This window comes from Lactuca sativa, chromosome 1, assembly GCF_002870075.4.
Source record: "Lactuca sativa cultivar Salinas chromosome 1, Lsat_Salinas_v11, whole genome shotgun sequence".
In the NCBI taxonomy this organism is placed as follows: Eukaryota; Viridiplantae; Streptophyta; class Magnoliopsida; order Asterales; family Asteraceae; genus Lactuca; species Lactuca sativa.
In genome coordinates, this window is record NC_056623.2 from 127,453,185 (window position 1) to 127,476,528 (window position 23,344).

Sequence of the window (23,344 nt, forward strand, 5' to 3'; positions counted from 1 at the left end):
TTGTTTAAACTTATGTATCTATGAAACTTGTATCACTTTACTTTTAATTAGGTGTAATGAAAACTATGTAATGTAATGTTTTGTGTTTACTTCGCTTACTATGTACATTGGTTGCGATATTCATGATGTCCTCCGCCCCGGAACGTTTCCGCCCTGGGTTTCGGGGTGTGACAACAAGCATATAGATATCATTAAGTTTTGACTTCAATGGGAAGTTAAACACCCATTATGACAATCGAATATTGAAACTTGGTCAATATGATTGTTTAGATTACCATTAAGAAGCAGATAACATTATTTAAAAAGAATCAAATGTAAAAAAAAAAAATCGTGTTTATGAGTTTGAAAATCTAAAAGGAATTGATGAAGCGATTTTCAAGGAATGAATAATTTTCCCAATGTACATGGAATTCTGTTAATCATTCTGGACTTTACTTTAAAAGGAGTCTACTATCCTAATTGATATAGAAAAAAAAGTAATTGACATAGAAAAAAATAATCAAACCTGCTAACGAAATAAACAAATGATTATGATGTTATGTATGATTAATAAGATGAAATTGTCCGAAAATATGTGAAACTAACTTGTAAGAACGTGCATGCATAGTTACCTACCTACAGGAAGACAAGAAGACTTGAAGTAGCGATGATAAAGGATGAACCAACAGTGACGAAGCTGAGAAATATGACGACTGAAATCTACAGAGCGAAAGAAGGTAAGTCAGAACGGAAACGGCGAGTGAATGAAAGGAAGGATGTGAGAGAGAGATAGAGAGAAAGTCAACGAGTTATGTGGGTTTTCCGTTTTCTTTTGCTTTACGATTGAATGGCTTCAGGGGTGTGCTTTTCCCTTTAATCTTTCAAGTAAACATATATTAGGCAAATTCCAAGAAAATACAGATATTTTATCGTAAGGTTCATATATTGTTTTTGGATAAAAAATCGATTGAAAAAGTCTTCAACCTGTCCGGCAAAAAAAAGTCGGTCAATGTGAGCAGACACCAAGTTGGACGACATTACAGAACCGTGTGATTGAAAAATGTAAAAAGTATTAGACAAAATGTAAAAACAGCTTTGTTTTTTACATTTTTTTTTGGGTTTTCATCCTTGTTTCAAAATTTTAAATCTCATTATATATAATCATTCCCTATAATCATATCATCATATATATATATATATATATATATATATATATATATATATATATATATATATATATATATATATATATATATATATATAATCATTAAAATCTAATAGCTAAAAAATTAAATTTAACGACAGAAGGACCTTCCATGTAATATTGCAAACCACAGTACAAGTGGCATGACGTTTTCCTTGAAAGTCCTCAAAGATATTTTTCAAACCATCAGTACAGTACAGTTTCACATCAGCTTTGCAATTAGATCCCACACCACTGCAATAACAATACCTTTTCAAAAGTGGCTCTCACTTATATATATATATATATATATATATATATATATATATATATATATATATATATATATATATATATATATATATATATATATATATATATATATATACCCTTAAAGGTATATAAACTTACGTATCCAAATTTACTATATTACGTCGTTTTGTATCATATATCTACATTGTAATTGTCCAATTGTTGTTATAATTCAACTTTTAACTTGATTACTTCTAAGATTTTTATAAATTTCACATTTATCTTCTTTTTACATATTTTTCATTTTTAACTATAATATATATAGTCTAGTAGGTGATCGATAAAAAAATATGATATAAGAGGAAGATAATTATAAATTTCGAAAATCTTTAAAGTAAATCAAGTTAGAGGTTGAAGTTTAAGAACATTATAATGAATATATCTAACAAAACTACTAATTATGATGTGTTTGGGTACCTAAGTTTATATACCCTTAAGGGTATATTCACTTTTCCCATATATATATATATATATATATGGGTTAGGTTATTTTGTTTTCACTATCTATTGTGTGCCTGTATGACTGATTCTGGACCAATCATTTTAGTTATTTTAAGAAAGTAATTAATGCATATTACATGTTGAAGATATAATAGGTATTAATTACATCTTCAGCATTTAATAAGCATTAATTACTTTCTTAAAATAACTAAAATGATTGGTCCAGAATCAATCATACAGACACACAATAGATAGTGAAAACATTTGAACCTAACTCATATATATATATATATATATATATATATATATATATATATATATATATATATATATATATATATATATACACACTAAAAAAAAAAGGGGGAGAAATAAGAACAATTGAAAAAATTTGATGAAATACTATATTTATTTAACACATTAATCTTAATATAATAGTATGTAATGGGCACATAAAAGGAAATTGCGAGGCATCAATTAGTGAAAGAGATTAGATGAACGGGAGGCATTTTGGGCTGTAAGCCCTATAAGAGATCTCTAATGAGTTTTCTAAATCTAATCATTAAAAAATGAAAATGTAAGCCCAGAAGTCGCTCCACCACATGCCTCCTCCTTCGTTGTTCACGTACAATGCTCCGGCTGCGGCAATAAATCGACCACCGTTATTATGTGGTTTAGCGGAAAAAAACATGATCTCTCGGTTGTTTAGAGACTTGAAATCAGAATCAGACAAGAGTGGATACAAGATTAGGTCAGTGGAGAGTCTAGAATCAACATCTGAACGGCAAATCACATGACCGGTTAACTGATATGCTTGTCTTTGTAAGTTCTCGCAACTGGTAGCATTATTTGGCATCTGTTATTCGAAATCCAACTCCTTTTCGTGTGCTCAAAAACAAAACGACCCAATTTTTGTTTAGAAATCAATAGGATCGCCATAGTGCAAATAGAAGTAATTAGTATAGACTGGTTCCGTCAATCATGGGTTTATATGTCTTTTGGCGCATCTGATTGGATTTTGTAATTCTAATGGACGAGCTTGTTAGGGAGGAGGGAGTCCTTTCCACTGAACCCACTTAACCCATTGTCACATCAGTTTTTTTCTTTGATTTTTCTTCATCTTTTCGAACCCACAACACACGGAAATCCTATTTTTTTTAACCCACTCAATTAAAAAAAATATACAAAATAATCAAGGTAAAATCTTAATTAACAATAGAGTTACCGTCAGTACCACTTCCTCTTCGACGGGTTGTTTAATTGGTTTCACGAACCCACTTCATCATCTCTCTCTACTTTCTCTTTCTCATTTTCTCTTGTACCATATATTTTAAGACTTGTACCTTAGTTGTTTAGTGTTTTTTTTAATTGAGTGGGTTGAGTGGATTGAAAAAGATAGGATTTCTGTGTGTTGTGGGTTCGGAAAGATGAAGAAAAATCAAAGAGAAAAGCTGATGTGGCAGTGAGTTCAGTGGGTTCGGTGGGTTCAATGGGAACGACTCCCTCCTCCCTTAGGGTTCAAAGGATGTATGACATTGCTTAGGAAAAAGAAAAGTTGAATCTCATGTAACATGTTTGGATAAGGATATTGTATTCTGTTTTATAATGAATTTTCTACAGAAACCGATTACATGAGAGGACTTTGATCAAAAAGCAAAGTCATGGGTTTGTTCAGTTAAGGTATTGACCACAAAGTAAGAAGACCTCTACAATAATTTTACTTTCAGAAAAAGACAACTCATGAAGATTATTTGTATCTTTTTCAATTTTGGTTCTCAAGAATGAAAAATAAAAAATACTATTATCCAAAATATACATGAGACCTATCCTAAAAACTAAAAGTGCATGAAAACTCTATGCAAATTAAGCTGGAAAAGTGACGACACATATATATGCTGGAAAGGGGCAACACATGTACAGCTTGTTTTTATATTCTAACATTTACTAAGTTCCATTTATACATGAAAATCATAATATGGAACTTTCTAACGGATGATAAGTGATAGGAAATCCAAGTGGTCTACTAGAAAGCTAAAATTGAGTAATTATACAAAAGAACAGTAAGGAAATGGACAAAGTTGTGGCTACAGAATTGACTTTCTCAGTTATATCACTTAGAACTTCAACTTATTGAATTAAGTAGCAGCAAAATATTCAACTGTGAGAATCATGGCAACTCAGCAATCACATTTTAGTCTTTTCTCTCAATCACATGAACCAAATCAACAAAATATATGAAGTAATTTAAAACAACGTTATGACTTACATCATATTCTCATATTCCTTATATGTGTATTAATTAACTCAAAAACCATTCATATTGTCTTCCACTGTTTTTGGCAATATAAGATACAACTATTAAAACAAAAACCGCAAAGATAAATCGTTACTAGAGATGACAAGAAGCAAACCATCTTTAATTATTCTGGAAAAATAAGGATATTACTCATTAGTTTCACGTGATTGAGTGAGTTACAGTAGCTTTTGGTAACCCATCTGTTTTGAATTTTCATGTCAAGGACGAGACCCTGAAGATTCCTCCTTACCCTACGAATAAAGGAAAAGTAAGAAAAATATAAAATCTCACCAAGACTCCTTAAAAACAAGTAATATGCTAATGTTTCCATGTGTTCTTAGTCTTATTAATAAGGCATCTATTAATAAGACTCCTTAAATATGAATCAGCCAAATAACTCTGAGAACTCGACCCTAGCTAGTGACTTTCACACATGATGGTAATACAAATACAACACGATTTTTTTAAGTTTGTTTGTACATATATGTGAATCGCCTAAATAAATGTGGGACATGTTTAAGAATAGAATCGAAGGACCAGACCATGTCCTTAAAAATACAAGACTACCAGGCCTAAACGAATACAACAATTTTAAAGGATCAGCTACAGAGTCAATAACTGAAACCTTTGACTTGTATACAGGAGAAGTAGCATAACACAAAAAGCTGATTCTTCAAAGTCCAATACAATGTGGTGGGGACCATTGCCATTGGTTAGAGGGAATTCAATGATGCAATGCAAAAAAAGTGGTGAAGCATGGATCATATTATTTCTAGAAATATCAAGAAGCCGAGATGAATGAGAAAGCGTACATGGGAGAAATGTGGTGGAGAATTATCAACTGAAGTGGAGATTTGGTCATCATCTAATGAGGAGGAGGACTCTAATAAACAAGCCTACATCTTCCTTAGGGTCGCTAATCCGATATCAACAAACTCATCAAAAGGATCAAGTATTTTATTTTTCCAACTCTAATATTTCTATTATTGAATTCAAAAAGCATTTTGCAAATGTCGACTCTAAACATATGTAGAGAAATCGATTCAAATTCAAAAAGTGGAGGAAAATGATATGTAGGTAAATGAATTGGTGGAAGTTCAAAATGAGGAGGAGGTCCTTAAGGCAAAGACCAAGACTGTAGTAAAGAAGTACAATAGAGGCATTGTATGAGATTGAGGGTAGAGATAACTAAATTAAATAAAAACCAAAAGATCTTGATAACAACCAAAAACACCGAATTTAGAGCCCTAATTGAAGGAACTAGGAATAGTTTAGGAGTAGTGTAGATTTGCTGTTCCAAAAAAAATGAAGGAATTAGGTATCCGTAATTTGTTGGCTCCCATTCTAAGATTAAGTAGTTAGAGAAAACAATACAAAGTTCATGCCCCATCGTATCTGCCCGAACTATGTTTTGACGTTGTCTTTCTCAAGCAAGCATCCATTGCAAGGTTATAACTCTGTTACATCCTAAACCAATCAAAGGTATGATATATAGCATACTTGGATCTGTATGCCCTTTATTCATGTGATGAGAGAAAGGTTTGGGTGTCAAAATGTATACCTCACATGCACGACCAAGTATGTCAAGCTTCCTCGGGGATAAAGCTCTAAACCAACACTTTTCCTTTTGTGCTGAAAACAGATAAACAGTTATTTTAATTATTATTCACAAGCATCTGATATATGTATGTGGTCCAACATATCAAGACTTAAAGAGTTACATATACCCATTGAGACGGATTACTACTTGGGTAGATTCATTTAGGAGTTAGTAGTAGAAATTTTGTTTTTCATATTTTATAAAAACTAACTCTAATAGTACATGTCAATAAAATCAATGATAAATGGGTGGATTGATTTGGGTTATATGAAACATTTATTTCTTTACTAAAATTAAATGTGTATTATCCATCTTGCTTTGGATCATAGGTCAGATCATTAAATAAATGACATCTACCTTGAAAGTCGGGGTCGTCCTGAACGAATTTACGATGATATGGCCACAATCTAATGCCAGAATCATAAAATCGCCTGTTGCATAGGATGTATTGTCCTGTTGTTGTTTGAAAAGGAGAGAGATCTCCACCAATTATGTGATTCCATGACTTGTAATAACCTAACACTTCTTCTTCTTCATCCTTCTTCTCTCCATTTTCATACACAAAACTCACCCCACACTCCTTTATAACCTCATCCTTCATTAGAAGTTCATGTCGTTGCGGTGTAACAGTGATAGTAATGTGGTCACCAACCTCCATCTCATTCTTCCCAAACATCCAGTGACTTAATATTACCCAACAATTCAGAGTTTCACTAAATCTGTCCACATAACGTTCATATATCCACGTACGTTTTTTTGTTATATTACTAATTGTCATCATTGGCGTCCAAGGCAAAAGATCATCATCTGATAAATCCAACTCCTCATCAAGAAGGTTTAATGTGTGCAGAGAGCAGAAGTTGAGCCCTGTAAGGAGGTTGTTTGGAGATGATGATGATGATGATGATGATGATGATGATGGGATGGTAAATGATATTATTGGCCCCAAGCTTCTATGCCTAATCCAACCCGGCATCTCCTCAGCCTCATACAACATGCTAAATATTCCAAATTCATAAAACATCATCTGCCAAATACAAACCACCATAATAATTACATTATATGTCTTCACATAAACATATATAGAAGTTAAGTTAACTAGACAAAACCTGGATTTCAGATTCTGAAGAATTAGTTCCCACACGCCTTTCGTTGAGGAAGTCTAAATTAATCCAGCCCAAACTACGTAATACCTTTTCTTCAACAATCATCATTGTTTGGATTTTGATCACACCTTCAATTCCGTAATCCTTCAACCCAAGTGAAGATGTCCAGTCTAACGGGTCTATTGATAACTGGAGTGGGGACATTTCTGGATCAAATACAACTTTCTCTATAGGATACCCATAAGCAACGTCAAGAAACAACTGTTTTAGTGTACGTGGAGGATACTCGACTGACTTCAAATTTTTACACATCTCCATACTAAGTATCTCAAGTCTAGGAAGGGTTCTCACACAACTAGGCATGGAATTGATAGGATTGTCATCTAAATATAATTCCTTTAACATGGATAGGCAACTAAAGTCCACGGGAAAGGAGTCATGAGATATATTATTATTTGCAAGTGACAACCTTACTAAAGACTTCGGTAAAGACATTGCAGAGGACTTCAAATCACGTGGTATAGAACCCACAAAGGCTGTGTTGATGCCAATGTTTGTAACCGTGCACATTTCCACTGAATCCACATCCATATTCTTGATTCGAGATTCAACAAGATTACAACCATCTAGCAACATTGTTTTAACCTTCTCTAAAATGTCTATATTTCTTGGAAGTTTTTCAAGCTTCGTGCAGTAACTCAGATCGATGAAGATAAGCTCAACACATTGCCCAATTGATTCACAAACATCAACCAAACCAATGCAGTTCCTAAGTATTAACCTCTCAAGTGCAGGGAGTTGGTCAAAGTCACCAACACTATGAAGTTGTTTGCAAAAACTTAAAATAAGAATCTTCAGTGAACCAAACAACCTTTTCTCTTTTAAGCACGATCCATCCACCTACAGAAATGGAAATAAGTTAGTATAGTATTGAATTTCATCAACTCACATACATGAATAATAAATGAAGACAACTTTACCCTTTGCCTCTTCTCAAGTCGTTGTGGATTACTATAACAACCGACAAATGATTCAATATTGCTATATGACATATCAAGAGCAACAAGATTCTCTATAGGTAAGTTTAAAGGTATAGACTTTGAATGAAACCCATGCATACATAACCATCTTATTTCTTCTGGAAAGTTCTCATAAGACCCATGCATTTGCACATAATTGAGTTGTAGTATCATAAGATTATCCATGTTACTCAAGGCATCCGTCTTCAGCTCAAATGATCCTCTCAACTTCTCTTTCTCAAGCATGTGCATGTCAAGGGAAAGGCCTAGAAGATTTCCCTTACCCTAAGAAGAAACAGAATGCAAACAAACAAATTAGGCAATGCAAATGTTTTCTTGGACATGCACACTACTAAAAGCATACATGGCCTCATACCTTTTTTTGTTTCAACACCTTGAATGACTCCTTATGACACCATAATCGACTTCGCTTCCATGGCTTATCAGGTGATTCTTGATGTACTTCGAATCTTCCCATCTCTTGAACCAACTGATGCATCTTCAATTCATTATTCGATCCAATACTAAGAAGACATCTATCAATGAGATTCGTGATTCCGGATCTTGTGTTTATATCACATGCCTCTAATATTGTTTCGCTAACATCTCTATACATTCCAACAAAAAAACAAGCAATATGCTTAAACAATTCCTTATCATTTTTGGATGGCAAAGAGCTGAAGCTCATTTTTATGACATTATTTACAGGGGAGCTAATTTCTTTCTTTAGCCCTTCCATGTACCCTTCCCAGTACGTCACATCTCGATTATGCAGAGACTTACCCAAAACTTCAAGAGCCAATGGATGTCCTTGACAATAATCCACAAGCTTATCTGAAACCTCTTCATAACCTTCCTTGGGATGGTCACACATGAATGCATGGGAACACAAAAGTTGTTGTGATTCAATCTTATCTAAGCCTTCAAGGAAGTGTTTTACATGCTTGGGTTTAATGTTTGTTTTGAATAGTGCACAACTCTCTGTCAACCATCTGTCCTTTGTCGTTATTATAACTTTGCTTCCTGAATGAAAACCTTTGCTTCCAAGTAATGCGTCCAACTGATCAATACTATTGATATCATCAAGAACAAGAAACACCCTTTTACGAGCTACTACATTCTCTATCATTGATGTGTATTTTGAAACATCATAAACTTGAACTGGACTTGTTTTTGAAATGTCACCGCAAAGTTGTTTTTGTATATCAAGCAGCCCATTATACTTTCCATCACATCTCCTACCAATATCTTCAATAAAGCTGCTTGTTTGGAACTCATGACAATATAACCCAAAGACATGTTTGGCTAAAGATGTCTTCCCGATCCCGCCTATACCCGAAATAGTGAGTATGTCTGACGTAAGTGAGGATACATCTGTCAACCATGAAGTGATGAAGTTAATGGAAGACTTCATCCCAATAAGTAGTGGCTGAAAACTCTGTAATAAGGGTACACGTAATCTACGGTAGATGTCCTTCACAATTTCTTCAATAAACTCTGTCTCAAACCTGAAACTTAATGTAGTAAGAATTACAAAATACAATCCACAAAACTAACAAACCTGATTTGGAGATTTCTTTTATATAAAGATCCAAGTCAATATTATATAACAAGTGTTAGTGTTAGATATATGTAGAATAGGATTTATTTGCTTTTAGGTTACTTTATTTGTATTTTCATGTTTTAGGTACACTAGTTGATTTATAAATGAGGGTTTAACTTGTTTATCAATGACAACATAATATTCCAGAAATCTATTCCTTCACAGCAACTATTAGTTTAAAACTTCTAATTAAGTTCTTCGCATCAAAACATATTGTCTTCATTCTAACCATATACATATCTAATGTGTAAGCCCATAAATATTTATGTATAATAAGACCAAAACTACCAATGTAATACAAGTTTTCATAATGGGCCTTGTAACTTCACTGTGTTTTTACAAGAACATCAAACTTAACTATCAATGATGTGAGTTTTAAAAAAATGCCTGTCAAACTTAACTATCAATGTGGTAAGTTTGAAAAAAAAAGGCCAGTAGATTATCCTTTACTACTTACAACAGAAGTTATTTATCATAAAAGACGCTATGATTTGAAGGTAGTATGGTATAACTAATAGTAGATGTATAGAAACCTACTCAAAATTTGTTTTTTAATAAAAGGGTTGACTATTTATTTATGCAACAACACTTCGCCTTCTTCCCAATTTATGCAACAATGTTAAATTTATATAAAATATAAGACATTTCGTCCTTTTCCCGATTTTATGCAACAATGTTATATTTATACAAAATATGCATCTTAGTTATCCTACTGTATCAAACGTATGTCTGTTTGATGATATTAAAAAAATACCGAAATGCATAGGGTGAAGATGATATTGACATTTTTCATATGGGTGAATATGTGGTTACCTTCCATTGATGTCATTTCCTTTTAAATTAGCAACTTGGATAAGTGCTTTATTCCATCTCTCTATCTTTTGACCCCATTGACTTCTTTTATTTTCATCCGTCTCTTCATCCATTTTCTGTTTATGTTTAGTCATTGCCTCTCCAAAGCTACTTTGTTGCTTCCTGACATGGGTGGGCTCCACATGATAAAATATGGGGATGACAATGTGGTTGGATGTGATACGCTGCTCAAGGATCAACACCAGTTCATCCAGACACCATGTTGAAGAAGCGTAGTTCTTAGACAACACAATAATAGAAGCCCGAGATGCCTTAATTGCACTCTCTAATTCAGGTTTAAGATCTTCCCCTGTTTCAATCTCTTCATCATCCAAGAAGGTATTGATATTGGCATCTATAAGAGCCTCATACAGATAATTAGTAAAACTAAGACGGGTGTCAACACCTCTAAAACTTAAAAATACATCATATCTATAACCATCGGTTGATGAACTAGGACCACAAGTTGATGGACTATGGCCATGAGTTGATGAAGATGCTTCTGGAAGTTCAGATAGAACAACCATTATGAGTTGTGTGTTGATGACTCTTCACCCTTCCCACCTTTTTGAGTATTTGTTTAAAGGTTCTTCTTAAATGCAGGTGTACCTAAGTAAGCTCTGAAACTCTACAGGTTATCAATAATGTAAGTTGGTTTCACTAGTTTCCCTCACTTGTGCTTCAATGTCAAGATGTAGTAAATAATGCCTCTACATAAAATCCAAATTATTAGTATTTAAAATATGCAACTTAAACCTCATCAAACAAATTAAACCTCAATAATAATATTAATAATAACTTAAAATTACTAAAAAATAGAACTTTTAAGTAATTAAAATGCAATACATATGCATCTCCGAACTTTTCCATGTGAACTAATATGCCTAGAAAAGGTTTAAATTTCAATATATGAACTCTAATTGTGCTAATTTGGGAATATTTACCCCCAGATTTTGAGTTTAGAGCTGATATTGGAGCTATATATTGCATAATATGTGTATGTGTGTTTTAACCCTCGATTTAATTTTCAAGCTCAAAGGTGATTCATAGCTTAATTGGTGATAACCTTGGTTGGTTTGTGTGCAAAGTACGTATGTGAATGAAGCAAAGAGAGACTGCTCTTATTTCAAACAGAAAAAGGTATATACAGGGTAACAATTACATTGCCATGGGAATTATTTAGAAAACAGTTACTCCACTAATTGAACTGGTTAACCTATTTTTCCAGCTAATTAAGTTCAGGTGCAAAAAAATATCGAAGCAATCTATTCATTTAACCTTTAAAGTCCATATTTTGATTTTAAAAGCCCACAAATCAACACCAAATACCATTCTGGGTACAACTACATGATCCACGATTGCCTCCCATGAAAGGAATTGCATAAGATGTAGGCATTTTCAGGCGTTTGCTAGATATCAACAATGAGTAATTTGAAGATCCAAACAGGAAAAAAGAAGCTTCTTGACATACAGATCCTCAAAATTCCTTGAAAATATAAAGGAACTGAGGAAGCAATTTTGGAGGGCTGAAAAATTTCCCAATTGCACGAATTTCTGTTCATGATTCTGGAGTAGTGAACTTTACTTTAAAAGGAGTGTCTGCTATCCTAATTGATATATAATATTAAATAAAAGTAATGAATTAGAAAAAAAAAATCCAATCACATGTTGGCGAAATAAACAATTGATTATGACGTTGACTTATGATTAATAAGAAAAATTGTCAAACAATATCTGAAACTAAGTTGTAAGAATGTGGGTTCATAGTTAACCTGCGAGATCTGAAGCAGGGATGATAGAGGCTGAGAAAGACGACTGAAAACGGTAAGTCGGCAGGTAAACGGCGAGTCAAGGAGGAAGGGAGACGGCGATAGAGGAGAGTGAACGAGGATGATGGCTTTTTCTTTTGCCTTACGATCGACGAGAGGTTCTTGCTTTTCTTTTTATTCTTTTCTAGTATTATGAATATTTTATAAGGACAGGGTAAATTCCAAGAAAGTGCAGATATTTATTATGCAAATTCCACGAAAGTGCAAATGTTACAACCAGTGATATTAAGATTCTGGCGTGTAGTGGGTGTTTTGTGGTCGGTATTTCGACATGGCTTCTATATCTTCCGTGTTATTTATTTATTTTTTTATTTCGAAGGAATGTTTGTGCGGGTTGTGTTTGCTGTTTTAAATGGAAGAGGATATCTTTGGGCTGGGTTTTGCTTGAGAAAAATATATATTGGGCTGAAATTAATAACACGTATCATTATAATATATGTTTGACATTTCTTTTACAATTCACTGGAATATAATCATATATACATATAAAGAGTTTTATACCTAAATATATTATTATTATTATTATTATATCTTATATGGAATTTTGAGTAAGAGTAAGCATGTATATATTTTTTAAATAGAACGAACCTATGGATTGAAAACTTTTATGTTATCCGGATGTCAACCATAACAATTGTTTCCATCAAAGCGTCAACCGTTGCAACAACAATTTCAATTCCAAACCCTTTAATTTTTCTAATGTAATTTTAATTTCATGTTAATGTTTTTTAGGTTTTCTAAAATGTAAAATTCAATCTTTATGTTTGATGAAATTTATATTTTATTTTAATCAATACTAATGGTTTTTGTTAAATGCTTAAATTATTTTTTATTTAAAAAAAAAAAGTTCATAGGCAAAAAAAAAAAAAAAGACAAAATTGCAAAAATGGTCTCTGTGGTATTCATTTTTTTGGAGTTTTAGTCTAAACCACGACTTTTTTTTATTGGTGGTCATTTTGAGCTAGTTTCATTGTAGATTTGGTCTCTCAGTAAACTGAAATGACTATAATACCCTTGGGGTATTTATTTTCTATTTTCTTTCATTAATTAAATCAAATAATTATTTATATTATTTAATTAAAAAATAAGAGGGTCTCTCTCTCTCTCTCTCTCTCTCTCTCTCTCTCCAAATTAATCACAACCCGCTTTGTTCTCTTGGATCACACTTTACATACCCAAAAATCATCCCATCATGGATGATTACACTTGAGAAATGATGGAGCTAAAGACCCTCATCGCAAGAACCCTGGAAAAGAAAGGGGTTCTTGCCAAGATTCGAGTAAAACCGACAAACAGCCGTCTCCAGCAGGCCATCCTCGCCGATTTCAACACATACATACACTGATTCAGTGATTTAGGGCAAAAACAAATTATATATGAATAGAAGGGGAGAAGATAAACCTATGGATGGACACGGGGATGATGGGTATGCAAAATCAGAAGCAAAACATGCAATTTATCAGATTAGAAATCAATCCACAAAAGAATCTTGGAATTGTCGGCCCCCTTTATCTCTTTCATCTCACCCTCTCCCTCACAATTCACCATCGTAACCCACATCCTCCGGTAAACCAATCTCACCACTTACCTCCTCCATTAAATCAACGCCACCACCCAATTCGACTTGTCACAAAGGAATAACAAAAGCGAGGTAACCTCTACAAACATTCAATTATGGGGTTTATTGAAGAGATTTAGGGCTTGATTAATATTTTTAGTTGGTTTCTAAATACAGGTTAACAACGTCTGGTTTCTTCACTAGAATCAATGGGTTAATGTTTCATTGATCTGGGCTTTATTGATTGTGTCATTAATGAACAATTTTGGCTTCTTGAATAGTTTTTGGGTTTGTTTCACCAGAGGAATCATCGATTTGGGTTTCCTGAAGAGCTTGTGTGTTTCATTAGAGGCAAACCAAATCCTTGAACGTAAGGAGTATCAACAATTTAGTCAGATAAGTGAATATCTAATAATTTCATCGGAGAAATTGCTTTGGTTTCCAATATGCAAAAAGACACATTTTATCAATAGATGAATTATTTATTTTCTTTTTCATTTAAATTAAATAGAAAAAACGTTAAAAAAATATCATAAGGGCATTACAGTCATTTCAGTTTACCGATGGACCAAAACTGCAACGAAACTACCTCAAAAGAACCACAAATCCATAAAAGTCTTGGTTTGGATTAAAACCCCAAAAAAATGCATACCACAGGGACTATTTTTGCAATTTTGTCCAAAAAAAAATCACCACACCTCATTCATAGACAATATTGGCAAGAAAGATAAATGCTTATGTGGGACAAAAACATCATCATACTCATTAGCCTAATTATAGGTAACTAGGGTGATGTTACATTCTTTTTGCGGAATCATAATCTCTAAATTTTCTATTAGGCACATACATTTTTTGTAATTTTTTTAACATATGAATTGTTTCAATAAAAAAAATATGCACAGTGACCTTTTCTGTTAATTATAGAGACAATTTTTTAATTTATTTTCTACACTGAGACCAAACCTATCAATATATGAAAGTCTTAAACACATGGATCTTTTCTATAAATTACATGGACAATTTTTGTAACATATTTTCTACACACACAAAACATGCCAATGGGTGATAAAAATGATTCTTATGGATCCGAAGTTATGGAGTTTATACTTTTCAAGAACTCTCTACGGTCCTAGTCAATATTGGTCGGCCAATTGGCCACCGAAGAGCAAGGAAGTTTCGTGGATTTATGTCAAAAATTTGGTAATAGCTTTATTTTGCAAAGAAGAATTTAATAACAAGAGCATGTTATATTTTCATGCAGACAACGAGAAGGAGATTCTAATAATGCTTACTTTAAAAGGTTCAACGAAATCAACAAGAAGATGCCTACCAGTGATGATCCCATGATTATAGAAGCCTCGCCTATGGGTTATTAGTGTTGGATAAGGTTTCTAAGTCCATAACTTATTTGGTATATACTTGACCCGACCCGGCATGGTCCATTTGGGTTGCACTTCACCCAAACTATTTATGGATAATTTTATGAGAGTTATACACATATGTTTATTAATATATTATAAGTTATAATATATAAATATGAAGTTATGTTATTTAATTAGTCTTAGTCTTAAATTAATTATGAATTAATTTAGAGATTAAAAGGAAGACTAATTAGATTGTGGGCTATTGGTTTTATATGGTGTGGGCTAACACTCATTTGTTAATGGGCTAGGCTTGTATGGAAGTCCATGGATGATCCATGGAGCTTTTAACCCATGGATTCTTGGAAAAGGAAAGGTCATGGGTTATTAGGGTTTCACCCTAACCATGCACACTATATAAGCATGCTTATGGTGCATGAAATAGCCACTAGTGTGTGTGCTTGTGTGTGGCTGAAAATTACAAGTGTGTGTACACTCTCTAAAGTTTTCCAAGTGTTTGTGGTGATTTGTGATTTCCATTTGAGGCATTCACACTATTGGTGCTTGGCTCTCAAACTCCAAGGAATCAATCTCATCAAAAGGTATGTAATCTCATCTAACTCTTTTATGTTTAAAAGTTCCCCATGCCATGTTAGATAGGTTATGAACCTTGGAAAATTATTATTTTGCATGTATTAGACAAACATAGATCCAAGGTTTATTAGGGTTGCATGCACACTTAGGAAGTGTTAGATTGCTCAAAACCCAACAGTGGTATCAGAGCCTAGGCTTGCTTGTTTGATATTTGATGCAAAATAGTGAAAAAGGTTGAAATTGTTGCTGTTTGGCTGATGGACTCGCCGAGTCCATGAGGGGACTCGCCGAGTACAAGGCAAAATTCATCCTACTCGCCGAGTAGGTTCGTGCACTCGACGAGTAGAATGATCAGAATGCAGAATTTCGACTTTTGCTGCTGGAAATGGAGTAGAAACATTACCCTAAACTGTTTTGGTGTTTTAAACTTGTTTTAGTTGGTGTAATGGTGGTTCTAATCCATTTACAATAACATATATCAAAATTCCATGATTTTATGTGTTCATATAATTCTTGAATTTTTGATGATCATGTTCATGTTCTTATGAATTTAGAAGATGATAGGAATTATTTGCTGAATTGTTTAGAATTAATTCTTGATCATTTATGTGTTTTAATGGAGTCTATAATTTGTCCTCAAGTTATGGATATCCAAAGGTCACTTTTCTTTAACACACACTTAAAACACATAAGTTACATAAAAAAGAAGAGTCTTCATTTTTATGAACCTTTAATTCATAAGTTATGAAATGAAAAGTTTTGGATAGTTACAAAACTTGCCCTCAAGTTTTGGAATATGTAAAGTTTCACACACTTTAATAAACTTTAATTCCAACCCTTAGAGTTTTAATAGTTAAAATTCAACCCTTATACTATTTATAACATTAATGGTTAATTATTATATATATGTATAATAATAAGTCGTTCTACCGTTAGTAGGCCTCATTCACAAAGCCAGTCTATAAGGGGGGGGGGGGGGGGGGGTATAAGGTTGTTGCCTATAAAATGGCAGCTTAATGGGTGTCCACTCTCACCCACCACTTCCTTGATCGGTGGAGGGTCGTTAGCCGAACGGGTAGAACAATGACTTTAAATCCTCATTAAAAGTATAATGATTATTATAAAGTAACTAAACTCTTTTTAATTCCCAATCTTAGTTACTTTAGGAAAATGTGAACATGGTGCTAGTCCATGGAATTCACACTTTGTACCTTACCAAGTCGTTGGTGGAGCGTGTGTGGTTAACCGACACACTAACTTGGACTAGTAAGGATCACGAAGGGTGACTTAATGTTTGTCATAGATCAATGGAGCGTGTGTGGTTAACCGGCACATTGATTAGGTGATAATATTAAGGGTTCCAAGTGAATTAGCATGGTTATTCACACCTTGTTTTGTGATCCTCGGCATCCCAGTCACAAAACTTGAAGGGCACAATCGAGATTGAAACATGCCATTGAAAAGTTCAATGAATCTCAAAAGAATCTAGGAATTTCAAATCCAATTAAAACCTAATAATTCATTTTGTTTTTCATGGTGGAAATTGGTGAATCGTTATTCACCTACCTTTCAAATATATTAATACTTAGATTACGGCATCCCTCTTCTAAGTATAATATATTGTGATTGGATCCTAGCCTTAATATTACATTTGGGTGTCTTATTAAGGATTCTATATATCTAATCTAAACTTGCTTTCTTCTTTCAGATGTCTTCCAACACTAATGCTTCGGGCTCTAACCCAACTGGTTCTTTCTCTCTCATGAATCCTTGTGGGAGGTTCATCTTTGATGGTTCCAACTTCATGGATTGGATTAGGAACATCAGGATGGTTACTCGTTATGAGGACAAGGAATATGTCCTCGGTAAGGAGTTAAAAGAGCTTGATGAGTCTACTGCTACTCCTGAGGAGATCGCTGAATTCATGACACATGAGAGATATGCTACTAAGGTGGCATGCATCATGTTGGCCACGATGACAGCCGAGCTCCAAAAGTCCTATGAAGACTTCTACCCTTTTGAGATGCACCAAGACCTGATGGAAAGGTACAATTAGAGTGCTCGTAAGGAGCGGTATGAAATAATCTCCTCCATAATAACTACCCGCATGAAGGACGGTGAATCCGTCACGGCCCACATGCAAAAGATGCAAAGGTATGTGGACCGTTTGTTGAAGCTGAATGTGAACTTCCCCGAGGAGTTGGCAATTGACATCATTTTGCACTCCTTACCTTCTTGTTATGACCATTTTCGTATGACATATCATATGAAAAAGGAGGAAGTTACCCTCAGCAAGCTTCAATGACTCTTGAAGACCGCTGAAACCAGTCTTAAGGGCAAGGCGGTTGTTACCTCTACTCCTACTCCAACATCTACCCCTGTTTTGGCTATCGGGCAAGGCAAAGGGAAGAAGAGGAAGCACCCTTCGAAGGGTACCAAGGGAAAGTATCTTGAAGGCTCCTCATCGAAGACCAAGAGCGGTCCTGTCACTCCTTCTGCCATTCCCAAGGATGCTGATTGCTACTATTGCCTAGACAAGGGGCACTGGAAGCGAAACTGCCCTAAGTACTTGCAGGATCTAAAGGATGGGAAAGTGAAACCCACCCACACAGGTATTTACACTATATTGTCTAATTACTCATCATATTCTAACTCTTGGGTGCTTGATACAGGATGTGGTATTCACATATGTTCTGATTTGCAGGGCCTAAGAAGAAGTGAGGATGTGGAGCACGGGAAGATAAACTTGATCATGGGGAATAGGAAGGCTTCACCTGTTTCCAAGATTGGAGTTTATACTTTGTTGCTTAATAATGGGTTGAAATTAGATTTGAATAAATGTGTGTACTCGTCTGAAATGGCGAGGAATATTATTTCCTTTCATGCTTTGTACAAACAAGATTTTACCTTTTCGTTTGATAATGAATGTGGTGGTATTGATGCTTTCTTTAAAAATGTGTTTTATTTTAAAGCATTACCTTGTGATGGTGTGTATGAAACTGTGTCGATTGTAGACAACTTAGGAAATAATGTGTTGTATATTGATTCTTCTACTAGCCTAGATAAAGCATCATTGTGGCATTGTCGTCTTGGACATGTAAACAACAAACGCATAGGCCAACTCCAAAAGAGTGGAGTCTTGGAGTCATTCGACCTTAAATCGGATGATAGTTGTGAATCTTGTCTACTTGGGAAGATGAAAAAATCACCCTTCACTGGAACTTGTGAAAGGGGTGAGGGTTTGTTGGATCTAATACATACTGATGTATGTGGACCATTCAAAACCGCCACAAGGGACGCTAATCGGTATTATGTGACTTTTATCGATGATTTTAGTAGATATGGGTATGTCTATTTAATCAAACATAAGTCAGAAACCTTTGAAAGGTTTAAGGAATTCAAACAGGAAGTAGAAAATCAATTGGGCAGGAACATTAAGATGCTTCGATCCGATCGAGGTGGTGAGTATCTTAGTACCGAGTTCCTTGACTATCTTAAGGAGTGTGGGATTGTCTCACAATTGACTCCTCCCAGGACACCACAGCTAAATGGTGTAGCTGAGAGGCGTAATCGAACCTTGTTAGACATGGTTCGCTCTATGATGAGTCGAGTTTCGCTACCAATCTCTTTTTGGGGGTATGCCTTAGAGACTGCTACCCATATCCTTAATCTAGTCCCTACAAAGAAGGTTACCAAAACACCTCATGAGATGTGGACTGGGAAGGTTCCCAATTTAGACCACATCAAGATCTGGGGTTGCGAAGCTTTCGTGAGGCGTGAGACTCATGATAAGCTCGAACCCCGAAGTGAAAGGTGTATTTTCATCGGCTACCCACAGAAATCCTTCGGTTACCTCTTCTACAGACCCAGTGAGAATGTGGTCTTTGTGGCAAGAAGAGGGGTCTTTCGTGAGAGAGAATTTATAAGCCAAGGAGACAGTGGGAGGCAAATTGATCTTGAAGAAATTCAAGAGGCAATTGGTGAAGGAACCTCAGACACTAGCAATCAACCTGAGGAGGAAACTCCTGTTGAGCAAGCTGACAAGTCTGTACCTCCGAGGCGTTCCACACGGGTTAGGAACACACCTTAGTTTTATTATGGCTTTCATATTACTACGGAAGGTGATACGTTTATCAGCGATAGTACATTGGTAAATTTGGATGAACCTAGCAGTGTTAAGGAAGCCATGGCAGGCCCGGAGTCTGCTAAATGGAAGGAGGCTATGGACAGTGAGATACAGTCCATGTATGACAATCAAGTTTGGAACTTGGTTGACAATGTACCAGGCCGTAAAACAGTCGGGTGCAAATGGATCTTTAAGAAGAAGACCGACATGGAAGGAAAAGTGCATACTTATAAGGCTCGACTGGTTGCGAAGGGTTTTACTCAGACTCAAGGTATTGATTATGATGAAACCTTCTCGCCGGTAGCAAAGATTAAGTCTATTAGGGTTATGCTAGCCATTGCTGCATTTCATGATTATGAAATATGGCAAATGGATGTCAAAACCGCTTTTCTTAATGGAAAGTTGGCTGAGGATGTGTACATGAATCAGCCAGAGGGTTTTGTCAGTGCAGAGTACCCTAATAGAGTATGCAAGCTTGAGAATCCATTTATGGATTAAAACAAGCATCTCGTAGCTGGAATCTTTGTTTCGATGAGAAGGTCAAGGAGTTTGGCTTCTCGAGAAGTGAAGATGAGTCTTGCGTGTATGTCAGAGCTAGTGGGAGTGTAGTTAGCTTCTTGGCACTGTATGTAGATGACATACTACTTATAGGAAATGACATCCCAGCCTTGCAGGAGGTTAAGTCCTGGCTTGGGAAGTGCTTTGCTATGAAGGACCTAAGGGAAGCTGCCTATATCCTAGGGATAAGGATATTAAGAGAAAGGAGTAAAAGACTAATTGGACTTAGTCAGAGTATCTACTTGGATAAGGTGTTGAAAAGGTTCAACATGCAGAATTCCAAGAAAGGAGATTTACCGATCCAAAGCAATGCCAAACTGAGTAAGACTCAGAGTCCGAGTACTGAGGCAGAGATAGCTGAGATGAGCCAATTACCGTATGCTTCCGCTGTTGGCTCGATCATGTATGCTATGACTTGTACCCGCCCTGATGTGGCCTTTGCTTTGAGCATGGTCAGCAGGTATCAGGGGAACCCTGGCAAGGCTCATTGGACCGCGGTAAAGAACATTCTCAAGTACCTGCGGAGGACTAAGGATTGGATCCTTACCCTTGGTGGGAGTGATGACTTGAGAGTATTAGGGTATAGTGATGCTAGTTTTCAAACTGATAGGGATAACTTCCGCTCTCAGTCGGGTTGACTCTTTACCTTAAATGGAGGGGCAATCTCTTGGAAGAGTTCCAAGCAGGAGACGGTGGCTGATTTGACTTGTGAATCAGAGTATATATCAGCGAGTGAAGCAGCGAAGGAGGCAATATGGCTGAAGAACTTCATCGGAGACCTTGGAGTTGTACCAGCTATTAAGGAGCCTATAGAGATTTTCTGTGACAGCAATAGTGCGGTTGCCTTAGCCAAGGAACCAAGAGATCATGGCAGATCCCGACACATTGACAGAAAATATCACTTCATAAGACACAAGATTGAAGAAGGACTCTTCGTGGCAAAGTGGGTATCGTCAGATGAGAATCCTGCAGATCCCCTTATGAAGGGACTGACGAGGGTTAAGCATTTTCAGCATGCGAGGCACATCGGGCTGAGGGACGATATTAGTTTTACAGATTAGATAGTTTTTCCTGAAACTTGTAAAATGTAATCGACGTTTGATGATGAATAAAATTTGTGATTTATTTATGAGTAAAGTGTTACTGTCATTGTCAATTATTTACTATTGTTTTAGTTTTGCATGTTTCGACTTCCAGAATAATTAATTTATTCGAACCTCCACAGTCGGTCATACGTCGGAAGTAGGTATGAATCAAGATTCTCATGAATCGGGTTTGTAGATGGCTAAAGGTGTTTAGACATGGCAATGGTTGCTACAACGTTCATGAGTACTCATAAGTTATATGTATTGGAATAAACCCACGCTCCCTTGTATCACTTCATGGAATTTATCTTGAGTGATTGTGAGACGATAATATCATGTAAGTCTTCAAACCTAGAGATATGAGTTGTTACCTATGAGTTGGTTATGCATTGATTGCACGTAAACGCATCAGTAACTTGATGTTATAAAACGTGCCTTTGTGTAAAATTCAACAAGTAGTAGAACAAGCATATGAGTCAAAGTTTATCTGTTCCTTCTAAAAATAGAAGCGATATCTGGGCCCCTCGATGATTTTGTGTTGACCCATGTACCAGGCCCGGTCAGAACTAAACTGATGTGTTCAGTAAAGTTCTTTGTCAAACAAATTGGAAATCGAGAAACAACTGCCAGACAATAAGCAAGACATAGTTCCATGTGTTTGTCCGGCTGATATCATGAGAACAGAGGATTATATGATCACTTGTCTTAAAATGGCGCTTCATAGTTCAACAGAGTTTTTGAGAGCTACGATTGCTGGTTGGTTCCTAAAGTAACATACGCAAATACAGTTATTAGACTTATCCAAGTGGGAGTCTGTTGGATAAGGTGTCTAAGTCCATAACTTATTTGGTATATACTTGACCCGACCCGGCATGGTCCATTTGGGTTGCACTTCACCCGAACTATTTATGGATAATTTTATGAGAGTTATACACATATGTTTATTAATATATTATAAGTTATAATATTTTAATATGAAGTTATGTTATTTAATTAGAGATTAAAAGGAAGACTAATTAGATTGTGGGCTATTGGTTTTATATGGTGTGGGCTAACACTCATTTGTTAATGGGCTAGGCTTGTATGGAAGTCCATGGATGATCCATGGAGCTTTTAACCCATGGATCCTTGGAAAAGGAAAGGTCATGGGTTATTAGGGTTTCACCCTAACCATGCACACTATATAAGCATGCCACTAGTGTGTGTGCTTGTGTGTGGCTGAAAATTACAAGTGTGTGTACACTCTCTAAAGTTTTCCAAGTGTTTGTGGTGATTTGTGATTTCCATTTGAGGCATTCACACTATTGGTGCTTGGCTCTCAAACTCCAAGGAATCAATCTCATCAAAAGGTATGTAATCTCATCTAACTCTTTTATGTTTAAAAGTTCCCCATGCCATGTTAGATAGGTTATGAACCTTGGAAAATTATTATTTTGCATGTATTAGACAAACATAGATCCAAGGTTTATTAGGGTTGCATGCACACTTAGGAAGTGTTAGATTGCTCAAAACCCAACAATTAGAAGGAGACTTGTTCCGAAACTTAGTAGGGAAGAGAATGGATTAATGTCGATGAAATGATAAGAAAAGTTAATAGATTCTTGAGACAAGAAGCGGAAAAGTTTCGAGAAAGATAGAATGGAACGAAAAGCCACGGTCAGTGGTGTATGACACGAAAGTTATGACAATTCAGGGGAACATGATTTAAGGCCCATTAAAAAGAGAATGTGGGTTAGCATATAGTTTACTCATCATGATATGGTATGTTTCGACCATCAAGGTAGCGATTATATTAGGTGGGAGGGGGTGTTAGAAAGAATTATGATTAATAGGATATACGTC

General features: G+C 35.3%; 1 protein-coding gene and 1 long non-coding RNA gene across 3 annotated transcripts; one reads left to right on the top strand and one right to left on the bottom strand.

Moving 5' to 3' along the window:
* The first annotated feature begins 2,497 nt into the window (after positions 1-2,497).
* On the top strand, positions 2,498-6,596 carry LOC128126166 (uncharacterized). The gene is made up of 2 exons (XR_008223947.1): positions 2,498-2,737; positions 4,854-6,596. It is a non-coding gene; the product is annotated as an uncharacterized LOC128126166 (long non-coding RNA).
* Positions 4,067-12,455, bottom strand: LOC111893552 (disease resistance protein RPV1). 2 transcript variants are annotated; one of them, XM_023889633.3, is made up of 8 exons: positions 12,164-12,454; positions 10,353-11,101; positions 8,313-9,444; positions 7,898-8,221; positions 6,921-7,817; positions 6,169-6,838; positions 5,773-5,843; positions 4,067-4,462 (listed from the first exon to the last, which is right to left on the bottom strand). In XM_023889633.3, exons 2-8 carry the CDS (start codon positions 10,916-10,918, stop codon positions 4,430-4,432), a joined length of 3,693 nt encoding a protein of 1,230 aa, XP_023745401.1. In that variant the 5' UTR covers positions 10,919-11,101; positions 12,164-12,454; the 3' UTR covers positions 4,067-4,429. The 2 variants fall into 2 exon arrangements, with proteins under 2 accessions (XP_023745401.1, XP_052619878.1); XM_052763918.1 differs by lacking the exon at positions 4,067-4,462 and adding an exon at positions 4,854-5,668 and having other exon boundaries at positions 12,164-12,455.
* Between the last annotated feature and the right edge of the window lie 10,889 nt (positions 12,456-23,344).

What these genes read in the sequence shown, in the direction of transcription:
- LOC111893552 (XM_052763918.1), bottom strand. Translation starts at nt 10,918, where the DNA reads ATGGTTGTTCTATCTGAACTTCCAGAAGCATCTTCATCAACTCATGGC. An exon ending in CTTCAGAATCTGAAATCCAG is followed by an intron (nt 6,839 to 6,920) that starts GTTTTGTCTAGT and finishes TGTATTTGGCAG; the next exon opens with ATGATGTTTTATGAATTTGG. An exon ending in GGACGACCCCGACTTTCAAG is followed by an intron (nt 5,844 to 6,168) that starts GTAGATGTCATT and finishes ATCTGTTTTCAG; the next exon opens with CACAAAAGGAAAAGTGTTGG.